The sequence below is a fragment of the Cupressus sempervirens genome, chromosome 6 (assembly GCF_028749045.1).
Source record: "Cupressus sempervirens isolate cs-2001-9-10 chromosome 6, ASM2874904v1, whole genome shotgun sequence".
NCBI classification, from domain to species: Eukaryota; Viridiplantae; Streptophyta; class Pinopsida; order Cupressales; family Cupressaceae; genus Cupressus; species Cupressus sempervirens.
This window is the reverse complement of record NC_143123.1, coordinates 144,471,811-144,495,463: the sequence shown is the minus strand read 5'-3', so window position 1 is coordinate 144,495,463 and position 23,653 is coordinate 144,471,811. Positions and strand designations below refer to the sequence as shown.

The following is a 23,653-nucleotide window of genomic DNA, read 5'->3' as shown; positions in this document are numbered from 1 at the left end:
TCAATTCGAATATCAGTAGTTCGATAACATCACATTCATATATTTAAACCAAATTGCATAATCACATTGATCAAAACTTCTAAACTTTCATTTAAATAACCTTTTTCTCATTTTTGCACACATATTTGATCATTACTAACTGCAGAATTAAAATATTTAACATATTCATAATTCTGAATCATTTACTGAATTACACCAGCATAATGCATGTCTACACATAAACATCAAATAACCTATTTAAGCATTTTTAAAGTAAAACATCACACAACATAAACTAATATAATAATGTCCAGTCCATCAGATAATGTCTCAACATATCAAGTTATAATGTGTCAAAGTAAACTGTATCAGATGTGCTATGATGGATTGGGGCGAGGCCTCACATTAAGATTGATTTTAGCAAGTCAATTAGGTACACAATCAATTTGAGATCTTCTTTGGTTCATTGTACAAATCAAATTATGAGTGTTTGTCAGTTCAATTCATTAATTAGTGGAAGGATGGTTAGAAAGCTAGAGGCTGTAATAGGAGGAGGGAGCCCTTTGGCAAGGGATCTTGGCAGGTTTGGATAGAGTCCTCTACTTCTAGGCCAACAAAGTAACTTTCTTTTAATATCGGCTCGTCTTTGGTACATGAAATTAAAACTTTTAAATACAATTCATTGGGAACACCTTTTAGATAGAGGGGGCAAAACTAGGGGATAAGTTGTTAGAGTTAGGTCAGATTTTTGAAGATTAATTTTGTAGAAGCAATTGAAACTAGCTAAGGCAGGGCATCAAATAAGACAGACCTTCAACATATTATTGAAAAAGCAATGTAGAATCCTCGCTCACAAACACTGAATCGGAACTAGCTAGTCAAGGTCTGTAAAGGACAGTATGATCCATGCTTGACATGGCAACTTATGCTAGGGTTTGTGTTAAGATCATAGTTGCATGAAGACACGTACCCAACTCCTTGGGACGCCTATTGGAGACTGGAACGTGTCTCTTGTACCACACACTTCTGCAGAGACCTTGCTGGTTTAGTGTTGAAAGATCTGCGGGTTTGAATTCCATTTCAAGGTTTAAGAATTTAGGAGCAATAGTAACAATCGAAGAATTCAATGTTGGCAGGGGATTTTGGTGTTACAGTCTCCAAGTATCATTAAATTATAGTTACAGTCCACTATATTTTCAGATTTTCTATAAATTATTTAATTATACTGGAAAAAATGCTAGCGTCTCTAAGTACCCCCATGCTCTATTTTGGAAACATAGCTGTAGCAGTATCTGTATTGGTTTCTGGACTCTCCAAGTAGCCTCATATCCATGCATCCTTGGTTAAGATTGTTTTTAGCAAGCCAATTAGGTACACAATCAATTTGAGATCTTTTTTGGGTCATTGTACAAATCAAAGTACGAGTGCTTGTCAATTCAATGCATTAATTATTGAAAGGATGGTCAGAAAGCTAGATGCTGTGATAGGAGGAGGGAACCGTTTGGCAAGGGATCTTGTCAGGTTTGGGTGGAGTCCTCTACTTCTAGGCCAACAAAGTAACTTTCTTTTAATATCAATTTTTTGTTGCTCCATGAAATTAAAACTTTTCAAGACAATTCATTGGGAACACCTTTTAGATAGAGGGGGCAAAACTAGGGGAGAAGCTGTTAGAGTTAGGTGAGATTTTTGAAGATTCATTCGTAGAAGAAGTTGAAACTAGCTAAGGCAGGGCATGAAATAAGGCACACCTTCAACATATGCTTGAAAAAGCAATGTTGAATCTTGGCTTACAAACACTGAATTGGAACTAGCTAGTCGAGGTCTGTAAAGGACAGCATGACCCATGTGTACAATTTGTAGGAACAAGTTAACACATTATTTGGAAGCAAAAATGTAGGGTGAAATGGCTTGGGGAAGGTGATTGCATTTCAAAGTGTTCTCACTGGTCTACAAACATTTGCGGCTGTATAATACAGTGTTCTCACTGGTCTACAAACATTGTGTAGGCAAATAACATTGAAAATATCTTTTCTAACAAATTTTACAGATAATGAGGTTATAACTATAAGAAACACAGGGCTAAGCTTTTCAAAATTTTTCTGGCAGAAGAACTTGTGAAAGACAAGGTTTCCCAAGAGACCTGGATCAGAATGCCCCATCTATCATCAAACAGAACCAAAATGAGAATTTGATGAAACTTGTTATCTTGGAGGAGATTAGGATGGCTACATTATTGCTTGGTGCCAAGAAGGCACCTATCCCTGATGGGTTGTCTAGGTTGTTCCATAAATTTCGGTATATTGTCTGTTGCAGTTTACGAAGGATAGAGTATCCGAAAACTCCTTTGTCCCTCTTTAGATTGGCCTACCCCCCCAAGGCCATCATATCCAATATGGTCTGGCACATGTTCAATATGGTCCGCCACATTTCGAATACTGTACCCATGTGTGCCCAAGAAACCTCGATTTTCCAACTGCGCTGAATACTATGTGATTTGTTTTTAAAAATTTGACATAAATCTTCCCAAATTTATTTTAAAATTTTTTCCTTTATGCAATTTTTAATTTATTTTTGATATTAACAAAACCTACACTAAATGAGAAAGACAAATGAAATGCTTTTCTATTTAAGTGACCCGTTTTCTGGGTATATTTCCAATGCAACTTTACTAGTTTTGCATTTAAAGTGTCAAATTAACTTATAATTATTTATGTAGCATTTTTGTGTGTATATGGAATTTGAAGTAATGAAAATCTCCTCTAATATCTTAGTAAATTTTGTTAAATGCATGTGTTTTTTATCAATGTCATATCCAGCCATATCCATATTGGGGTCTTAAAATGGCAATATTCTGTATTCATATCTGCGTCCATGCAACATTGAAAGGAGTGTTGAGTTAGGAAGGCTATGTTGAAAGTTTGGAATGTGACCTTATTGGCTTTAATTCTCAAGGTTAAGAGCCCCAAATATTTTCATGGATTTGCATTAATTACTTTGTCTAACATGGTGTAGAAAATTGTCATTAAACCATGGGACTGAAGATAAAAATAGCTTGTAGATATTATTTAGAGGAAGAAAGTGACCTTTCAAAAGGCAGTTAGATATGGAATGATATTGTCATTGAATATGAAACTATCAAGTCAATATCGAATGATATTGTCATTGCTTATGAAACTATCAAGTCAATTAAACATAAAAAAAGGTACATTTCTGAAATTAGATGAGGATAAGGATTAGGATATGGTAGATTGGGATTTCTTGTTTAAAAATCTGAGGAAGTTTGCATCTTGTGAAGATTGGTGGAAGTGGGTATATTGTTTTATCACCTTAGCCTCTTTTTCAGTGCTTATAAATGGTATTTTGATAAAGTTTTTCTATGCTGAAAGAGGATTGGGACAAGTAAATTTCCTATCTGCCTTGCTATTTCTCGTTATCATAGAAGTTTTGGTGAAGGTGTTCGACCGATGAACGAGCTAGAAGGAATATGAGGGGCTTACAAGTGTCAACCAAGACAAGCAATGTAATTCATCTTAAATATGTTGACACTACCTTGCTGTTTGGAGAGGCCAAGGCTCTAAAGAGAATCCTAGAATGTTTTGAAAGGGTAGTTAGTTAGAGAATTATTTCACAAGTGTCGTGTTTGTTCTTTCTGCAAGGCCATTGTGTGGAGGGATGGAGGCATCCAGCATTGAAAGGGTGCTCTAATTTGTTAGTCGACTTTCTCCCTTGCAATTATCTTGGTATGTCTCTACTATATATCAAACTCTCAAGTGCCATATGGAAGCTTCTGATTGACCAAATTTGGAGCAAAATCTTTTCTTGGCAGGGAAGGTGGTTGGCTGTCCTTTGTAGGAAGGATCACAGTAATTAAGACCGTATTTTCCATTCTGAGTAGGATTGCTAAAGCCCTTTACTCCATCTAAAGTACTTTCCTTTTTTGTGAAGTTAAAGATGGAAATATAGTTTGATGAAATGAGATAAAATTTGGAAGAGTGTTGAAGGTCTAGGGTTTAGAGACAACAAATGGATAAATTGAGCATTGGGTATGAAATTGTTGTGGAGAATGTACTCGAAAAAAGAAAGATTTTGGAGTTAGATCTTTGCAAGCTAATTATGTTCTTAACATGATAGAAGGGCTCTTTTGGAATGACATTGTTCTCCCCATTGGTTAGATCTTTGCAAGCTCAGTATGTTCTTAACATGATAGAAGGGGTCTTTTGGAATTATTACAAAGTAATTGGAAAATATTTGTTTGTTATTAACAGTGATCGAGAGATCAATTTATACAAGAGATTGAACGATGTTTCCTTAAGAAACAATTGTAAAGAATGGAAACATTCTATTCTAGAAACAAAAAACTAAATATTAGAAACATTCTAATATTTATAGAAGATTACAATAGATAACTATTAGATTCTAAACAGAGACAATAGAAACTATCTATTATCGTAATACCCTCCCTTAATGGTTAATCTAACTAGAGCACAAAGCTGTTAGAAAGAGTAAAAGACAGATCTTGTCTGCTCAAGGTGCTTCGCACTGTTCGCTGTGGGCTACTAACCAGATTGCTTAGATAGGGCAGCTAAGTGCTTTCGACATTCAACCTTCATGTGACCAAACTTGTGGCAATAGTTGCATTGAATGTTCTTCTTCTAGGAGCCTTCTGAATCTGAAGCAGAGGATGTCTACATAGAAGACTATTGATGGTACTTTGGATAATGCTCCAAAACTTTGTAGATGAGCATAATGCTCCAAAACAAACCTCAAAAAGCCATGATTTTTGAGGTGAATCAATCAAAACCCAACGTGATTATTGAGGTGAAAAAAAATCAAAACCCAACATGATTTTTGAGGTGAAAAAAAGTCAAAACCCAACATGATTTTTGAGGTGGAAAATCAATCAAAATCCGACATGATTTTTGAGGTGAAAAATCAATCAAAATCCGACATGATTTTTGAGGTGAAAAATCAATCAAAATCCAACATTACAAAGCTTTGTTTTTTTAGAGGGAAAACAGTAAAACCTCAATAGATAATTTTTGAGGAAAACATTACAAACCCACAAAGGAATCCCACACAACTTTGCGAATTACAGAATAAATATTTTTTAAGGGTAAATTTATAAAAACCCATACGAAATGTTTTTAGGGAAAAAATATGAAAACCCATCAGAAATTTCTTTTGAGGAAAAAAATTATGAAAACCCACTAGAATTTTTAAGGGAGGCAAAGCACGAGACTTTGCATGGTAAAGCAGCACCTGCAAACAACATGTAAGTAAATGCAACACTCAAAAAGTAGAGACCCAGAAAATTTGAAGGTGACCCAAAAGAGAGCTCGAAAAAACCCAGAAAGAATGTCGTTTTTTGGATTGGCTGGCTCAAAAATGGAGGCACTAGAAAAATCTGATGGCAACCCGTTTGAGCTCTCGAAAAACCCACCAAGAATTTGGAATTAGAAATTTTTTTCGAACTTGAAAGTTAGGGTTTTGAACAAAAACGGCCTTGCTGCAAAAAAACCATTAAAAAAGGGCAAAATATGTAGAAAAAACAGACGGATTTGGACAAAAATGGGTTGCAGAACCAAACCAGAAGTCGGCGTATTCAGATCTCTTTGAACAGAAACCCTAGTCGGATTATAAAGAGAGTTGGAAGCAAATATGCATGTAAATAATTTTGAAAATAAAAGGCAGATAATTTCAACCAAGAAATTATAATTATTTTTGAAAAAATTTAGAGTATTAGCTCTGATACCATATTACAAAGTAATTGGAAAATATTTGCTTGTTATTAACAGTGATCAAGAGATCAATTTATACAAGAGATTGAACGATGTTTCCTTAAGAAACAACCATAAAGAATAGAAACATTCTATTCTAGAAACATAAAACTAAATATTAGAAACATTCTAATATTTACAGAAGATTACAATAGATAATCATTAGATACTAAACAGAGATAATAGAAATTATCTATTATTGTAATAGGAATGACATTGTTCTCCCCATTGGTTTGAGTATATGATACTTCATTTGTGCTTGTAAGGCCATGTTCATCTAAGATAGAATGTGGAGAACTGGAATTGGAGACAAGATTAGTTTTTAATACTTTCTATAGAGATAGATCGATAGTTTAACATTTGTGGAAAATGATTAGTTCAACCCTCCAAAGTGACATATGAACACCTACAATTGTCTTCTAATGGTGTTATAGGTTGTTATCCTATTTAGCTTCTCTAAAGGAGAGAAATCTTCATCTCAGTTGCTTATACTAAGCTATATCTATAAAAGTTTTGGAATCTATTTATTTGCCATCTTCTGTGCCCTTTGTTGATGTGTTTATGTTTTTGAAAAATGATGTACTGATACCTATCTCCCATATTTATAGCTTTTGGTAATTATTAATGTGAATGTTCAATAAATCTGACTTGCCATGAGGGTTGATCTAGTTGGCAGCTTGGGTCAGATCTTACAACAATCACATTGTTGAATATTTCTTACTGTTGCTTAGTTTATGAAATTGTAATATGCATCAGAAAGCTTTGGATTTTCTCTAGGTTATTCCTCTGGAGCAAATCTTCTAAAGATGTTCACATTGTCAGGGTTGAATTTTTTAAATTGGTGTGTAATGTTATCTTTCAGATTTGCCTTAGAATTTGCCCTAGAATCACAATTGCAACAAGTTAGGTTAGGGTTGTATCTTTATCAAGTAAAACATCTCCGTTAAACAATATGAGCCTAGATTTAGACACTGCAACCATAGTTGAAAAACTTGGTTTCCGCAATTTCTCGGCTAGCTCAATTTTTTTTAAAAATTGGGAATGGCCAAAAATTAGGCAAAAAAAGGGCAATAAATCGACACTTTTATCAAACATTTGAAAATATATAATTTTTATAGATATATATTAATAAATATTTATGAAGACTATATATAAATATATTTGTTCTTTGTAATGAATTTATAATTTATAAATACTATAAACTTATAAATGTTGTTAATAAACAACACATATGCATATTAGCATTAAGAATAAATATATAGTATCATAATTTATTAGATATACAGTTATTAATTTATACTAATTTATAACTCTCTATAATGAATTTATTAATATACAATATTATACTACTTTAGTATTAATATATAGTTTAATAGTATTTGCACGGCATAATAAAGCAATATGTAATTAAAGATAGGTAGCATCTGGGTTGGGTTAGTTAGGAAGCGAGGGGGTGCGTTCGTTGGTCTCCCTAACCAACTGAGCACTATTTAAGAACATTGGAACATGAATGATGTACTGTTGGTTCTTGGCAATAAATAAAGAATACTATTTCCCTAGTGAATATTAGGTACGGTTGCCATTCATAATAATTGCTTAGATTGGTATTGGTAATATCCAATTCATGTTTGATCTATCCTGTATTGCAACCATTCTACATTTTGGCGTCGTTGCCTAAGTTCGAACTTGGAGGTTCCACTATAGTTGGATGGAATAATAGGCAGGTAATTACTATCACAAGTATGGGTCGTAAACAATCATGGGGAAGGAAAAGACGAACTAGGTGACAAAGGTTGGTGGAAATGAGGGAAATCTCGATTGCCAATACGTGCAAGAGGAAGCTAGCAGGGAGCAGTTCCTCAAAACACGGTACAGAACGAGCTTTCGAGTACTGCCAACCTCATACGATTGTGTGGAAAAACGACCCAAAGGCTAGAGTCTTGGAGACTTGGTGTGTAAGGCATCTGTCCTGGATGAGAAATTTGTGTTGTACAAGAAATCAATCCTATAAGAGAATTTGTCTTGTATGAGAAAATCTATCTTGTATGAGAATTTGTCTTGAATGAGAAATCCATTCCATACGAGAATTTATCTTGTACGAGAATCCCGACGTACAAGAATTCTGCCGTACGAGAACTATATTGTATGAGAGAATTCTGACGTACGAGAATCTTGTCGTACGAGAAATCTAAAGTACTCGTATGCCAACACACTAGGAGGTGTTTGATGAGTGCTAGTAACCCAGAAGACAAATAGCGGAAGAGATAGAATGGCTACAGGAAAGCAAAAACTGCCAAAATTTATGGGGGAAGGAATTGAGGATCCGACACGATATTGTAAAATTTGTACTACTATATGGCTGGAGAATGGGGAGAATGACATTGATAAATGGTTAAAGGCATTTCCTACCACCCTAAGGGGTATCGTTGTTGATTGGTATGCAGACTTGGAGGCCGAGAAGGCCACATGGAAGGATCTCCGCACACCCTTTGAGGAAGAATTCAAACTCCTAAGGGATGATGATGAGATTGTAACAGAGATATACAACACGAGACAAGGGAAAAATGAATCGGTGAGAGCTTATAGTAGGAGGCTAAAGGAGTTGGTAGGGAAATTGGATTACAAGCCTGTAAATGAGCTAAAGAAAAGGTGCTTTATTGAAGGGCTAACTCCCTCTCTAAGGAGGAAAATGAAAATTGTACTCGCGTAATGGATATAGAGAGTGAAAGCAAAACTGCTAAAGGAAGAAGACATGGAAGTGGAAGCGAGAGTTCAAAAGGAAGTGGGGATTAGTCTAAAGCTATCTAAGCTTTGCGGAAGGACATGATGAGGATGATGTAGGAACTAACTGCAGGCAAGGAGGAGAAAAGAGAAGGAAAAGAACTATGGTACCCACAATGTGACAAGGAAGGACACAAAGAATAATTGTCCCCGAAAGGCATTTTGTGACATATGTCAAGTATTGGGGCACTCTATTAAGGACCGTCCCTACAATTTGAAGGCTCGCAATTGTCAAGTATTGTTTACTCAAGGAGAACCATCCACACCTCCTTCCACTCCTCTACTTAAGTGCAGAAGCATCACGTAGAGGATGCCGAAACAACAAGAGAGGCAACAACAACAACAATCATAATAACACTCCAAAGAGCGGAGTATAGTACGACTCCAAGGGGCGACCTATGATACAATGTAGGAGGTGTCATGAATGGAGACACTTCGCACACGATTGTTAAGAGTGGTGGACAAACTAGAGGGATGCTTTGTAAGTGGTGCAGACCGGGCAACCATGAGAATGCCAACTGCCCCAAACAGAAAAGTGTGAACATGCTTGAGGTGGTAGAGCCAGAAGAGGAAGTATTGGTATCATGCAGATGCAAAAGAGAAAACTTTCATATCCTGACATGAGTATGGAAAAGAAGAGGTCAGATGCGGCTAGGAAGGTGATCCAAGATGTCATGGAGGAGGAAAAAGTAAGTACTTCTGAATCTCCTTTCACTAAATCAATTTGGGAAAATAATATCATGAAGCAAGTCCTTCAGGTCACTGTACTAGTAAAGATTGGCAACCCAAGTAGAGGTAAGGAGGTTCCATACACACGCATGAAGAACAAACTCAAACGATAGAAGAAGGCCAGAGGAGGAATATAATTTCCGTACAAAACATGAGGACACAGTGGAAGAAAAAAAAAATTGATCATATGACAGGAAGAAAATGATGTACCAGAGGATGGAGTGACTCCATTGTACGACGTATGGGCTGTAGAGGACCATGCATTGTACCTTAGAGTAAGCTGGATTGGTTGAGCTAGGCGCAGTTGTAAAGGTTGAGTCGTCTGGAAGAGGACTTCTTTTGGGGGGTGGATAATGTAGGGCATAATAAAGCATTTATGTAATTAAAGATAGTTAGTATTTGGGTTGGGTTAGTTAGGAAGTGAGGGGGTGCGTCCGTTGGTCTCCCTAACCAATCGAGCACTATTTAAGAACATTGGAACATGAATGATGTATTGTTGGTTCTTGGCAATAAATAAAGAATACTATTTCCCTCGTGAATATCAGATACAGTTGCCATTCGTAATAATTGCTTAGATTGGTATTGGTAATATCCAATTCACGTTTGATCTATCCTGTACTGTAACCATTCTACAGTATTATAAATCTATATTATATAGTAATATAAATTTACAAAACCAGTTCAAATAAATTAGTTCTTGTATATTATAAACCTATCTATAAACTCACGATCATCAATTCATAACTTATGGTTATATAAATTTAGAACTTATAGATCTATAAAAATATATATAGTGATGTTGATGAGTATACATGAGCATAATAGTGATGTGTATATGAGGAGATTTGACTACTATGCATTGACTTTTCAAGTCATTCATTAGGGATGAAATTTGGCATACTTAGACAAATTTACATTAAATTTTCACAAATGTTTTCTATAACTTGTTGAAGAGCAAAACCATTATATGTGTATCCTACAGTCAACACTCCATGTGATGGCATCTTTGAGGCATATCATCAAAATAGTTCTTGTGTCTGAATTTGTGCTTCTATGTTTTCTCAGTAGGCTGAATCCGTGTGCCTTAATAGTCCTCAGTAATTGCAGCTTTCCTCAGTAGCCATTGCAACCCTTTTGTTAGCCGTCGCAGCCTGCAGGAAAATGAAAAAACTCTCAACATTTTTTAGAAAACTTTATTATTTTTCAAGTTGACTTAATTAGCGGTTTTTTGACCCAAAAATCGTAAAAACTATGATTTTTTCATCCCAAATGCAGTGCGATTTTTTCATAATATCGTCGGCAATTTATTTGGCGATTATATCGGCTAGTAGTTTTGCTCGCAATATCTTGTGATATTAGCAATATATTGCATTTTTTTTAAAACTATGCCTGCAATGATAACCAAGGATACATATATATACATATACATACACACATTAATTTTTTTTTCTTTTGGTCGATAATCGCTTTTGACTGGAGCTTTGAACTAGTGAGGCCACATCTTGAGGGACCTCATTCTCATTTTTGTCGGCATTCTATTCTTGCCGTCCTTTACCCCCTGTGCCATGCACCTTATATCTCCTTAATCGTTATCACTCGAACACCTCATATCACTCCAAACTTCTCATATCACTCCATATGACTCCTGAAATGACTGCCACTATACTCTTTATGACTCTCGATTAATTGACAGAGATCCTTGAAGAACATGAAACCCTTATCACTCCAACCCCAATTTTACCTCCGAATCACATCAAGTAATCAATAGCTTCATTCACAGATCGACCAGATTGGGTACCACCATCAACACCAAGGCACGGGGAACACATCATCATTTGGTAGTGAACCTTTTATCCACATCAACGCCTGTAAACACAATGCACGAACGAGCAACTCCAACAGCCACCAATGAGCACACAAGGGCGGAGGGCAAATCATCGCTTTAACGACTCCACTGGAAAATTCCAACACACACCACCCCACCAAGAATTGAACTCTAGACCTCATACAAACGAGGCTCGTGACCTTACTGTCATGTTGTAGGATCATCCCCTAAAGGGTTTGTGGTAACCAGTGTGACTTGAACTGGAGTTGATGCGTAGCACCAGGATCATTAGCCTAACACTACGCCTCACGACTCGCCTTCACACCAACTCGGCTATTCACTCACCCTTTCACACACATTAAATTATTAGTGATAGTTAATAACATGCAATATTTAAATGATTCCCTCCATATATGATGGGGGGTTTATAAACAGGTTTATTATAGGCATATGCATTTTATATCCACTCATACATATATGCATATAAGGGATAGATGTTGACAAATAAAGTGTAGGTATCTATATCACAAGAGCAATTATTAAGTTTGTTGGATGCTGTTAAAACAGTTCTGAAATAATCAGAAATCTGCTTTTTTCCTATGCCTGATTGGGATGTTCTTTTCTTGAGCAATGACGGTATTTGCTTCACTCTGATGTTTTCTTGTATACGATTAGTTCTTTAGGAAGGTCAAGTGCTGTGGGAATTATTGCTTATTCATTCGGATGTTCTATGAATGATTGATTTTCTGAATGGACTATTTTGACTGTATGATTTGAGGTATTGATGAGTCATGAGTAAGAGATTGTTGATTGGATGATTGGTGAGTGATAATGTAATGAGTGTTGATTTGATATATTGGTAAATTGAACGTATGCTGATTTGATAGAGTTATTTGCTGATTGATTGTTTGCTTGATTTTGATAATTGGCTTGGAACTAATTCTCCTTCATATTATATTGGGTAGCACCTTCATATGAATTGAGTCACCACTTTCTAATGTTTCCTTTGGGAATAAATTATTTATTCCCAAATGGATCTCCCTTGTTCTCCTCAAATGAGACCTTCTTGCCTTTAGGCTTTATATCTTCCAATGTGAGGGAGAGTCACATCCCTTAACCTTTTCTGCCCTCTGCAATGATCACAACCTTTTACAATTACCCTCCTTCAAAAGAGTCACAACCCTTCATCATTTCTGTCTATTGAGAGTCAAAACCTTTTACAATTACCACCCTTCAAAAGAGTCACAACCCTTCATCATTTCCCCCTTTTGCAATAGTCGCAACCTTTCACAATTACCACCCTTCATCATTTATGCCCTTTAGAGTCACAACCTTTCATAATCTCATCCTTTCGAAAGAATCACATCTTCTTCTATTATTCCTTCTTTAATTATTATGCTCCCTCCTTTCTTCCTTCCTCCATCCATGTCCCCTTTCAAATGAACTCTTCTCCCTTTTATATCTTATGTTGAGGAATTCACAACTCTTCATTGCATGCCTCTTGGTCTTTCATCAAACTTATTTTTCTTGTAATTATATATATTATATTTTATTATTTATTTATTTTTAGATTTTAATTTTATTAATTATTATCTATTATTAAATCCTGTTTCAGAAAGAGGACATTACATGGTGGTGAGAATTGGAATCCATGATATGAATCTAAAGACTTTGGTTTTCTCTAGGTCTTTCTTTTTCACTTTGAGAAATTAGACATTTTAAAAGGCCCCAATGACCTTGAAAATTCTGAACACAAAATAAACAAAACAATCTTGAAAATTTTAGAAATCAAAATATATTTTAGTGACTTTACTTCATGATAGGTCCTCCTCACTCTATAGGGGAAACCTTTTTTATATGACTTGAGATTCCTGGTTGCATTGTTATCCTTTTTTAAAACTTTATTTCCTGCAAAATATAGCTATAAAGGAATTGTACTCTACATTAAAATTCTATTTACCTAGCTTCACGTCCCATCACGGGCATTACTTTATTTTTGTAAATAATTCTCATTCACTTAAACTTTAAGTTAGATTGCATTAGTATATTGTTCATTGCGTTGAATTCCTTTGCATTTATTCATTGCTTTTGAACACAGCTGAGTTCCAAAAGTTTAGTGTCCACTGAAGACTTAATTAAATGCAGATAGGACGTACCAAGTTGGGAACAAGGTTTGTTTAAATAGTGATCCAAACTATGATGTAAGATTATAATGTTATTGTTTTAAATGAAGCATTTTCTTACTTGGCTGTGTTATCAGTTGATCTCGGCAGTCATTTTAATCTGGCTATTACTTTCATGAATGACAAGATTGAATTATATGATATTTCAATTTTCAATGATTCAATTAAAATTTTCTCTTCATTTTTGTGGAATTTTCCTTATGGACTGGGACCATAAAATAGTTTTGTTGAATTCAAGACATCTTATTAGCTATATGCTTAGTTTGATTGACTTCTTCATACACATGTGGCAGGTTGTAATCAACCAGTTTTCTCGTGTTGGTACAAATGAACGGTGCTCATATTTTGGCAATGTATGCCTAGGAAAAGATATCTCTCTTTCTGAGCTCCAAAAACTATACCATGTGGTATGGTTTTGATACTTGACTGTCCACGTTTGATTTGACAGTATAATTTTTTTTATTCCCTTGGACAAGTGTTGTACTGACTTGCATGCAATATATAGGTTTTATGCACTATATATAGAGTTCAGAAACAAGAGCTATCATTTGATTAATTGAGTGAGTCATTGTTTGAATAGGTTGTACTTGCTTATGGGGCAGAGAGTGACAGAGCACTCGGCATTGCAGGGGAGGTATTATCTTCATGTTGTAAATTGTTCTGTTGTTCAGTTTGGTTTAATATGTTGTTACATTCTTCATCTCTCATTTTTTTTCATGGCTGGGATAGATTCGTGACTGATGAATGCCATTTTACTGTCTCAGAATCTAGCTGGAATCCTTTCTGCAAGGGAGTTTGTTTGGTGGTATAATGGTCATCCAGACTGCACAAATCTGTCAGTGGACTTGCAGAGTACGGATACGGCAGTCATCATTGGTCAGGTACCATATCCCTGTAATGAACTATGTAATCAGGTTGCATTGAAATTTGTTGGAATTTAATTGAGTTTTCCCAATTAAATTCCAATTTTTTAGAAAAAAAAATCTTCTGGTTTGCCAATTTATTCCCGAAATGGTTTTTGCTGCTATCCAGCGAACAATTATATTGGAATGGATTTCACTGTTTCTAGTTGAAAATGATTGATGCTATGGTTTCAGTTTCACTCCAATTCTGCTGCATTTCCAAGAGTAAGCTGTCAGGGATAACATATGGATGATAAAAATTATACGCACAAGAACTTGTGTATTGGTCAAAACAAATGGATTAGTGTGTTGCTTGGCTGTTTACCATTTGTTCTAACAAATGCATTAAATTGCCTGTGACTAAGGTGATGCTGAGTTTGTACTTATGGTGGTTTAGTGTATTGTGGTTAAGGGTCATTAAGAGCTAATAATTAACCAATTGTAAAATTTTCAAGGTTTTTGTCTGTCTACTTATGTTACCCGGTCAAAAGGTGCATGTCTCTATTTCTCTATCCTAGGGGTAATTAGTCTTGGGCAGACCTTCTGTATCATTCAACCTGATAAAATTATGTTTGCAACTTATCTCTTTAAATGGAGGCTCAAAGTGACTTGAAGCTTTTATTGCAATATGGCTAAAATGCAGACAATAGAAGGCTAATCAGACAATTTACCTCCACCTCGATTTCTAGGAGAATAGTTTGCTGTGTTAAATCTACTTGTCAACATACACTTATAGCTGGCTTCTTCCTATACCCAGGCATGCTTTTATGGCCAGGTACTAGGTCTGTAACCAGCATAGTTTGTTAATTCGGTGAGTCGTTACTTTGTGAGTACTCCCAAGGATTGCTTGCTGAGTGTTATTGCTAAGTATTTGGAAAACCTTGTCAAGTTTTGGCTAGACCTTTCCAATACAAGTTTTCCCACTTGACTTATGGCACCAGCAACATGTCAAAGTTGTGGAAAAAATGTGGGTTAAACATTCAAAAAAATCTGTTTCTCTCCTTTGTTAGCATTGTTGTTGTCTTCTAAGAAACTATGAAGATGATGTGTGCTGCGAAGGTCTGTGTGGTTTTGAAGGTCTTTGGGCTTGGTGGTGGGGTCTTTGCCCCCTTGACCTCACTTAGGCTGCTGGCCCCAGACCTTCATGAAACTCATTTGATACATTTTGTAGTCGTGTTTTTCTTGAAGTGTTTTTTTTTTCAAATTATATTCTTTTTCCAAAACTTAATTGTTTTTTAAGTTGCCAAGTTTTCGTAGTATTCTTGAAGTCATAAAACTTTGGCTTGTTGAATACTCTCCAAGTCAGAGTCTGGGAACTATGGTAATCAGTTTCTTTGGGATCATCAACTTTGGATATTAGGAGGACACATATTATTCTGTTGTGCCTGTCCTCCAAGGATTACTCCACTACCTCTTCTCAGCCCTAGCCACTCTCAAGAATATATGAATAGACTATGTATTGGTGGTCTCTCTATGGCACCTCATTCTGGCGATGAAGGTGATTAAGTGTTTTTATTTTAGTTTATTCTGTGGGAGTTATACTTTTATGGCTATTAGCAAGAGTCCTTTAACACTTTTAATTTTTTGAATTTATGTTGAGTTACCATTTTTTGTCTGGTGTAGTTTCCGAAGTGCATTATTGTAGGATATTGTTTAGGCATTCACATTTATTACTACACGAGCTCTGTACAATTGAAATTTGGTCACTGTACTCATTTTATGCACACAATCATATACGTCATGGCTTTCTTTGGTGTGAAATTCATTGTTATTGTAAACACATGGCTCTTGGCATGAACCTTTTTGCTATATCAACTACTTTGGTTTAATATCTAAAAGCAATGATTTGTTCATGGCCATTTAGGTGGCAGTCAATGAGGGAGTTCTTGAAGTGCATTAATTGTGACCCATCAATCTTTTGCTGCAATTTTTGTTGTTTTGCTAGTTTCTGTACCTTTACCTTAATGTGCTAGTTTCTTTCTAATGTTGAGATCAGCTAGCGAATCACCAATTTTTTTTTGATATGGGTGTTGAATATATTGTCATCTATGTCGAAGGTTGATGATCAAAGCTGTATGAATTTTGGAGGATTACTCAAAGCAATAGAGAATTGGAATAAAATGCTTATAGGGCTGCTAATTATTCATCAATCTTCATCATCTGCTTGGTTGTCTGGTTGAGTTGTTTGTTTGTTTGGTTGAGCTGGTTGGGTGTTTTCTTGAGCTGGGTGCTTGTCTACTTCACTTGCTTGCTTGTGCCATTAATTATTGACGTGTTGTTAGCCCATTTTGCCTTGGTCCTGTGGGCTAACTAGTGTTTACCGTACAGGGTAAATTGATAGTTATTGCATTAATAGACTAGAATTTAACCCATAACACAATAACACTTTATTCATATAAGCAGATTTACAATCAAGATTACAATGATGCTTCAAAATTCCATTTGGACGATGTACATATACTTGCCGAAGGGGTGACTCAACCATCATGCAACCTTTCAAAAACTAATTAATCCTGTCGGCTATTGTAAGAATTTGGTATAACTTTGATACCATGTAAGAATTTGGTATAGCTACGATACCATGTAAGAATTTGCCTTAGGGAAAAATCACCCAAGATCAAGGAACTCAAGCACAAGCACAACAGTAGACCAACAAGGTATGATCAGAATAACAATATCCAAAATTGATTTATTGTCATTCAATGTTCAGTCATGTACATACACACTAGGAGTGCTTGAATATAAAGGCCTTTGGAATGCTTCTAGAATGCCTAGGAATCAGCATACTAGTAAGTCTTACAGCCAAGCACATGTCCACCAAGTGTGGATTATCCTCCATTAAGCACAGGAGTAAGTGCGATGATGAGAGGATAACCCTACAAAGGTGTAGCACGCAAAATTATGTTGTAAACACCATGTGCTAAAATAGGAGTGCGAATAACTGTGTTGTCTACATGACAATTCAGTTAATTATGCAAACTCCAGTGTTGTAGACACCATGTGCTGAATTAGAGTTGCTTACTCCTGTGTTGTCAACATGACAACTCATAAGAGTACGCAAACTCCTAGGTGTCAAACTAATAAATAATAAAATAATACATTGACCTAAGTAAACTTAAGTGTAACAAGTAAATACTTATTTACACCAACAACTATAATATAGTTTTTACCGACAACATCATCTCCGCCAAAAGAAAAGTTATTTCCGAATGACAAAATAGAGACAACTAAACTACTAAGTACATCAAGACTCAAAACAAACTAAGAAGAAGAGGGGTGCGTCCTTGGTAGGGCTGGTGTAGTAGATGTCCTATGTGCCCATAACTCGTTCAGCTGTGCCCTCAACTCGTGTACTTGCTGTGTCTAGGCTTCCAAATCCACCATAGCCTGCATCTGAAGCTTTAGTGCTCTCTTCATCATCTTAACAATGTTCCAAAGCTCTACCTCTTTTTCATTCGACTCCCTCTTCACGTCCCCTAACTGAGATATAAATGCTGCCTTCTCTAATTCCCTCTCAGCAATGAGTGTTACCCACTCCTCCCAAATTGCCTGTTGTGCGGCCAAACTGGCTTCTACTGTGGCTAATCTGGAAGCTATCTCCTCCTGAGCCCTCGCTACTGCTACCTGATCCGCCTCACTTTTGTGCAGAGCATAGCACACCTCCTGATACACTTGTACTATCTCTCGTGTCAGTTGCTGAACTTTGCTCTCCACTACAGGCTCCTTAGTAGTCCACTCTTGTCGCATCTCTGAGGTCTCTATGTTCGGCCATCCTCTCGCCTCAAAATATACAGAGAAGGCCGTTGGACAACCAACCTGCATGAATGACAAAACCTGCTCTAACTCCCACACCACTGCCTCTAAAGCACGTTGTTGTGTTGAAACTACTTCTTAACGACCTTGAGTCACCACGTTTGTTAAGTACATCTTGACATTCTTCCCTATAGTTGTCAAGGGATTTGGTGATGTGGGGTGCTTCGTGGCCATTGTTGACTCTATTGCTTCTAACATCCTCTGTGCAGTTTTCCCTGTCGGAGGTGGGGGTGGTGGCTTAATTGCAATAGTAGGATGAGTCTCCTTTGGTGCGGTTGGGGGATCCACTGCCTAAGATACTTCTCTCATAGGTCAGATAGTGGCAGATGTCGGTGTTACCGGTCTAATGTTGAATCTCCTACCCAAGTACCTACTCAAGTCCTGCTTACTTAAGTTCTGCACACTTTGATTCTGTGCTGCAATACCCTCACTGGTGGCTGATAATGCATCATCTATCGTGACCACCGCATTAGATCCCACTACCTCTAGTTTGACTCATGGTGTTCTCGAATTCTCAAGAACCTCTTGTGTCGGTAACTCCATCACCTTCTTTGGCAAGGCTGTCATCGGTGATGAGTGGGACGCTGTCTCAACTATAGCCACGACCTTCGGAATGGTCGAGGTCATTGCAGTTGGCAGTGCCGCTACTGTGACAAGGGTCATCACTACTGGTAGCCTAAGCTGTCCAAATCTTGGAATATGTGCACTGTGCGTACCCATAGGAGCCAAATGTGTTGTCGCCGAAGGTGTAGGCCGTGGAAATAGAAATGGTGTTGCCGTAATAACTTCCACCTCTTCGTCATCCTCTTCCTCCTCTCCGTCAGTCTCACTATCGTCAGAAGATGTCTCCTGTCGACCCCTATCCATATTCCCATGCTCCGAACCGACATCCAACTATTGTCCAAGTTGCTTCTGTCCGATCGTGGCCTTTTGCCCGCCTGATGTGTCTAAGTGTCTCCATTGTATGATGGGAGGCTCACCTGGCGTGATCGGGCCAAGCTTGACCTCTAGCCTGTCGAGGGTAATCATCCGCGCTATTGTATCCAGGAATAACCCAATAGCATAGTGAGGCATGTAGAATGTCTTGTGCTGAAGCGTCATAAATTCATATATTCTTTCCGCTAGTAGTGTAGCCTAGTTGTACACTCTCCTGTTCAGGATCTCGTTCATCATCGCTACCTGTGGAAATGAGATATCAGATGCGCAACTTGATCCTGTGAGCCTGCTCTTCACCAGGTCCATGAGGCAACGCCAATGCCCTTTTTGTATGTTGGACTTCTTCAGTTTTTTGCCCTTTGAAGTGTCCATCAGGGCTTCTTTTTCTACTTGTGAGAGTTCACCACATACAAGATTTATTAGTTGCGCCTTCACCTCTTGACTTAACTTCTTTGGCTTTTTATCAATTGTCCTACCTTCTTATACATGACCAACTATTCCAAATACCTGCATGAAATCCGGTGTCATGATTGAGATTACTAATTCATGCCCAAGATAGACAAACAAATTGGTTCTGGAGAACTGGTCGTAGGTCTCTACCATCGTTTGCAAAAAGTCTTCATAATCACGAATGCAAAAAAATGGGATTTGTATCACCCACTCTACCTGCACTTTCCTGATGCTATTCTTCACCAGATGGTCCGCAGGAGTATCCTGCCACCATTTCCTGCATTCAACTCCATTCAAGCCTTTGAAAGCAATATTCTGTGGTGTGAAGTGTGCTGGTGTAGCTGTTGGTTTTGTTGCTTATTTGCCTTTCTTTTTGTTTGTGCTTGTGGTTGTGCCTCCTGTAACATGAACGCTTGATGGCAAGGTCTTTACATTTCGATTCATTTTCATGTTGGTCGCTGATTCTTCGTCTAACTTCTTCCATGCTCTCTTCTCGACTGACTACATAATAGTCTCTTCTTTTGTCCTTTTATGTGAAACAAACAGTCAGGGCTGTTGTTTTCCCTTCAGAATGCTCTTACAACTCTTCTAGAAGTACGACTCCTTTATTGCTGGAAGTGTACGGTACCCTTACCTTCAATCCAGTTGCAATTTGTGCTATTTTTCTCCTTATTTGTTAATCTATACAGTGTTTTCTTTCTTTCGGGCTACACATTGTGCTCCTTTTGTATTTGTTTCCTTTCCTCCTTCGGCTTGTATGACATCTAACCTCATCGTACGGTATTCATCAACGTACTATTCCTCTATGTTGCCAGCTTGTCTCCTAGGCTCCTTGGATGCTGTGCTCCTTGTTTTTGCTCGGAAAATGACTAAACGATAGCACCTTCCTTTTTTGTTGTTGTACACCTTTAGTGGCCTAACTAAGTCTAGCCACCACCGTTCGAATAGTTCCTGCGCATGTGAGGGGTTCAAAGGCATAAAATCCCTCTTTAGTGGCTTCTTGAATCTATGGCATGTATGACTTGCAACAACCCACTCCCTAGCGTCATTGTGCACGGTTGGCCACCACAATCCTGCAAGAAGTATATTACGCGCAATTGTGTTCAGCCCCATATGCCCTCGTGCAGGTCCTTCGTGTGCTTCCTTCAATACTTTTGGTATTTCTTCATCTAGAACACATTGTCGTAAAATCTAGTTGGGTCCCATCTTGTATAGCAACTTGTTGATTAACTGGAATGTTGTACTTGTCAATAATAGTTTCCTCCTTTTGCTTGGCGGCATTTCCCTAGGAAATTGCCCCGTTGAAAGATATTCCCTGATACTTGCATACTAGGATGGTAGTACGACGATTTGAAATAGTTATGCGTCAGGAAACTCATTATTGACTTGCTTTGAAGGTTCTCTCGATTTGATCCTGGATAGATGATCGACACTCACGTGGCTTTTCTCGGGTTGTATTTTAAATGTAAATTGCTGGAAGAGAAGTAGCCATCTGCTTATCCGTCCTTGAATGATCGGTTTATTCACGAGATATAACAAGGCTTGATGGTCTGCGTAGAACACAAATGGGGTCGCCAGTAAGTAGTGTCTGAACTTTTGCATGATGTACACCATTCCGAGGGCCTCTCGCTCTGTCATGCTATAATTCTTTTTTGCCTTAGACAATAGTCTACGTGTGAAGTACATCGGGTGGTCCAATCTGTGATCACTTGTCTGTGCTAGCATTGCTTCAGTTGCGTAGTTTGACTCATCGACATGTACATGGAACTTGTCTTAGTTCGGATAGGCCAGGATAGGTGCTGTGGCTAATCGTGTTTTCAATCCCTGAAAGGTTTCATCCTGCTCTGTTTCCCATTTGTAGGGTTCTCCCCTGCAAGTTAGCTTGTCGAGAGGGTAAGATATTTTGGCAAAGTTCTTAATAAACCTTCGATAATACCCTATGTCCTAGGAATGAATTTACTTCAGTCACATCTGTCGAATGTGGCATTTCCAGAATCACTCGGACTTTGTCAAGATTTGTTTTTAATCTTGCTTTGCATACGATGTGTCACAACAATTTTCGCTAAGGTACCATAAATCTGTACTTCTTAGGATTTAGTGCTAGTCGTGCTCGTCTGCATCTTTCCATACATTCCTTGAGTGCGGTCAGATGCTTGTACTCCGCACTGAAAACAGACCAATCGTCCAAGAATGCTTTGAAGTTTCCAATTGACATCTTGTCAAAGATGTGCAGGATGATTCTTTGAAACATTGTCAGGGCGTTGCACAGACTGAACGACATTTTGTTGTAGGCGTACACTTCGTCTTCTACTACAAAGGTTGTTTTGAGCTTATCTTTCTTTGCGATGGATATTTGGTTGTAACCGGAAAATCCATCCATGAATCAATATATTTCATGCCCCATAACTTCCTCCAAAATATTGTCAGTAAATGGTATCGGAAATGGATCCTGAATTGTTACTGCGTTCAGACAGCGAAAGTCTACACATCTCCTTATATGAGTGGTATCCTTTTTTAGTGATATCACAATTGGGGAGACCCACACCCACTCACTGGTTTGTACCTGAAAAATAATGCCTGCCTCAAGCATCCGATTAATCTCATCTGTGACCTATGCGGCATAGTTTTTGTTCATGCGGTATGGTTGCTTCTGTACGGGTATTGCTCCTATGAGTGGGGTGCTGTGGACACACAATTCTTGCGGTACCCCCTTCAGGCCTTCTAAGTCCACCAAAAACATCCTTATATTCCATGAATATCTTAAATGCTTCTGCTTTCAAAATTGGGTTCTAGTCGTCACCTGCAAATATGTTTTTTGGATTAACCTTGTCTGCTAAGTTCATCTTCTTCACTGTTGGTTCTTTGTATGTAATAGGCTTCTCGTCGCTGAATGTACGTGTAGGTGTTTCATCTATCTGCGCCTCTCCTTTCACTTCTCTGTATTCAGTTGGAAATTCATTCTTTTCCTCATCAGTACTTCGTTCTTCAACCCCTAACATGTGACAGCTCATAATTAGTTCATAGTCCTCCATTTGCCAATGGAGTAGTCCATTCACCGAGTCCAAGTCGTCATCGTTGGATCCTCCTTCCAGTCTCATGATTCCTTCTTCGTTGGGTTCTTTCCTTCATCGTCTCCTTCACTTTCAGAGTCTGATGAGGCTGTCTCCTCTCCCACCATCTGGGTGTGTAGGTCAATTACGAACCTACGACCTCCTCTTTCTATGGACAGAGTGTTCCTTTTCCAGTCGTGTTTCACCTTGCTTGCACCAGCCATCCCCTTCCGAGGATGGTGTCGTACCCTTTCCTTTTCAATGGAATGACCACGAAGTCCAGTAAGAAGGGTTGTGTCCCGATTGTTACGGTTTGTGCCATTAAAGTCCTGAGGGGTCTGATTCTGTGTTGATCGGCGGTGAGTAGTTGGAATGTAGGCGGTCATCGAGTAGGTTGCCCCAACTTCTTCCATGTTTCTTCAGGCAATAAATTTACGCCCGACCTTCCATCTACAATGGTGTTTGTGAGGATAGTTTCGAGAATACCCATCTCGGATACTATAGGGTGTCTTCTTATATTCAGCACAAGTAGCATTGGGTCTACCATGGTCGTTTCGCTTCCACCTTGTGTGTCCTTCCCTGACTCTTCCATCGCCTTTGGGGATGGTGTCATGTTTAGGATTGCAGTCCGTAACTGTGGCATTGCAAGAAGAAGGTCATTCAATTTCATGGGAACCTTAGCTTGCAATACCTGCCATATGATGCTTTGTTTTGCCTAGTTCCTCGTTGAGGTGCTGACAGTGTCCTTCACTTGCATTTTTTTAGTCTCCATCTCTTTTTTCTATTTCTGCTCTTGCCTTCGGCATCCTTTTCTTTTCCTCTTGTAGATCTGGATATGTTGTCTTCTTCGCTTGTGCATGAGTGATTGCTAATGTTTCCTTGTCACATCTTTCTATGGTCAACAGGTTCACCCCGGGTTTAGGGCGTTTTGAGTCATTGTGGTCTCCAAGACCACACCGTTTGCACAATAGTTGCGGTGTCCACTTTGTAGTATAGTCTCTAGCAAAGTGGCCCCAGAGGTTGCAGGCGTGACATTGTATTATTAGCCGTCCAATTGGATCGTATTGTATTCGGCTATGGTCCTTGTTTTTGTTGTTATTATCGTTGTTGTCGCCTCGTCCGTGTCAGTTGTTATTTCGATACCCTTTTGAGGTTACTGCGTCATTGTTTGTATTTGTTCTTGCTCCCAAGGTCGACACTTCTTGCATTAGCAACTCTTGCTAGTGTC

General features: G+C 37.9%; 1 protein-coding gene across 4 annotated transcripts in view; it reads left to right on the top strand.

The window, feature by feature from the left end:
* Positions 1-23,653, top strand: part of LOC149551636 (Pyridine nucleotide-disulfide oxidoreductase family protein) — a 171,235-nt gene that overhangs the window by 15,100 nt on the left and 132,482 nt on the right. For all 4 annotated transcript variants that reach the window (XR_016352783.1, XM_089787141.1, XM_089787142.1 and 1 more), the window contains exons 3-5: positions 13,568-13,681; positions 13,855-13,908; positions 14,039-14,155. Coding sequence is in view for 3 of the 4 variants with exons in the window: in XM_089787141.1 (XP_089643267.1) it covers positions 13,568-13,681; positions 13,855-13,908; positions 14,039-14,155 (285 nt within the window). In the remaining variant the exon portion in view is untranslated. The remainder of the gene's footprint in view (positions 1-13,567; positions 13,682-13,854; positions 13,909-14,038; positions 14,156-23,653) is intronic.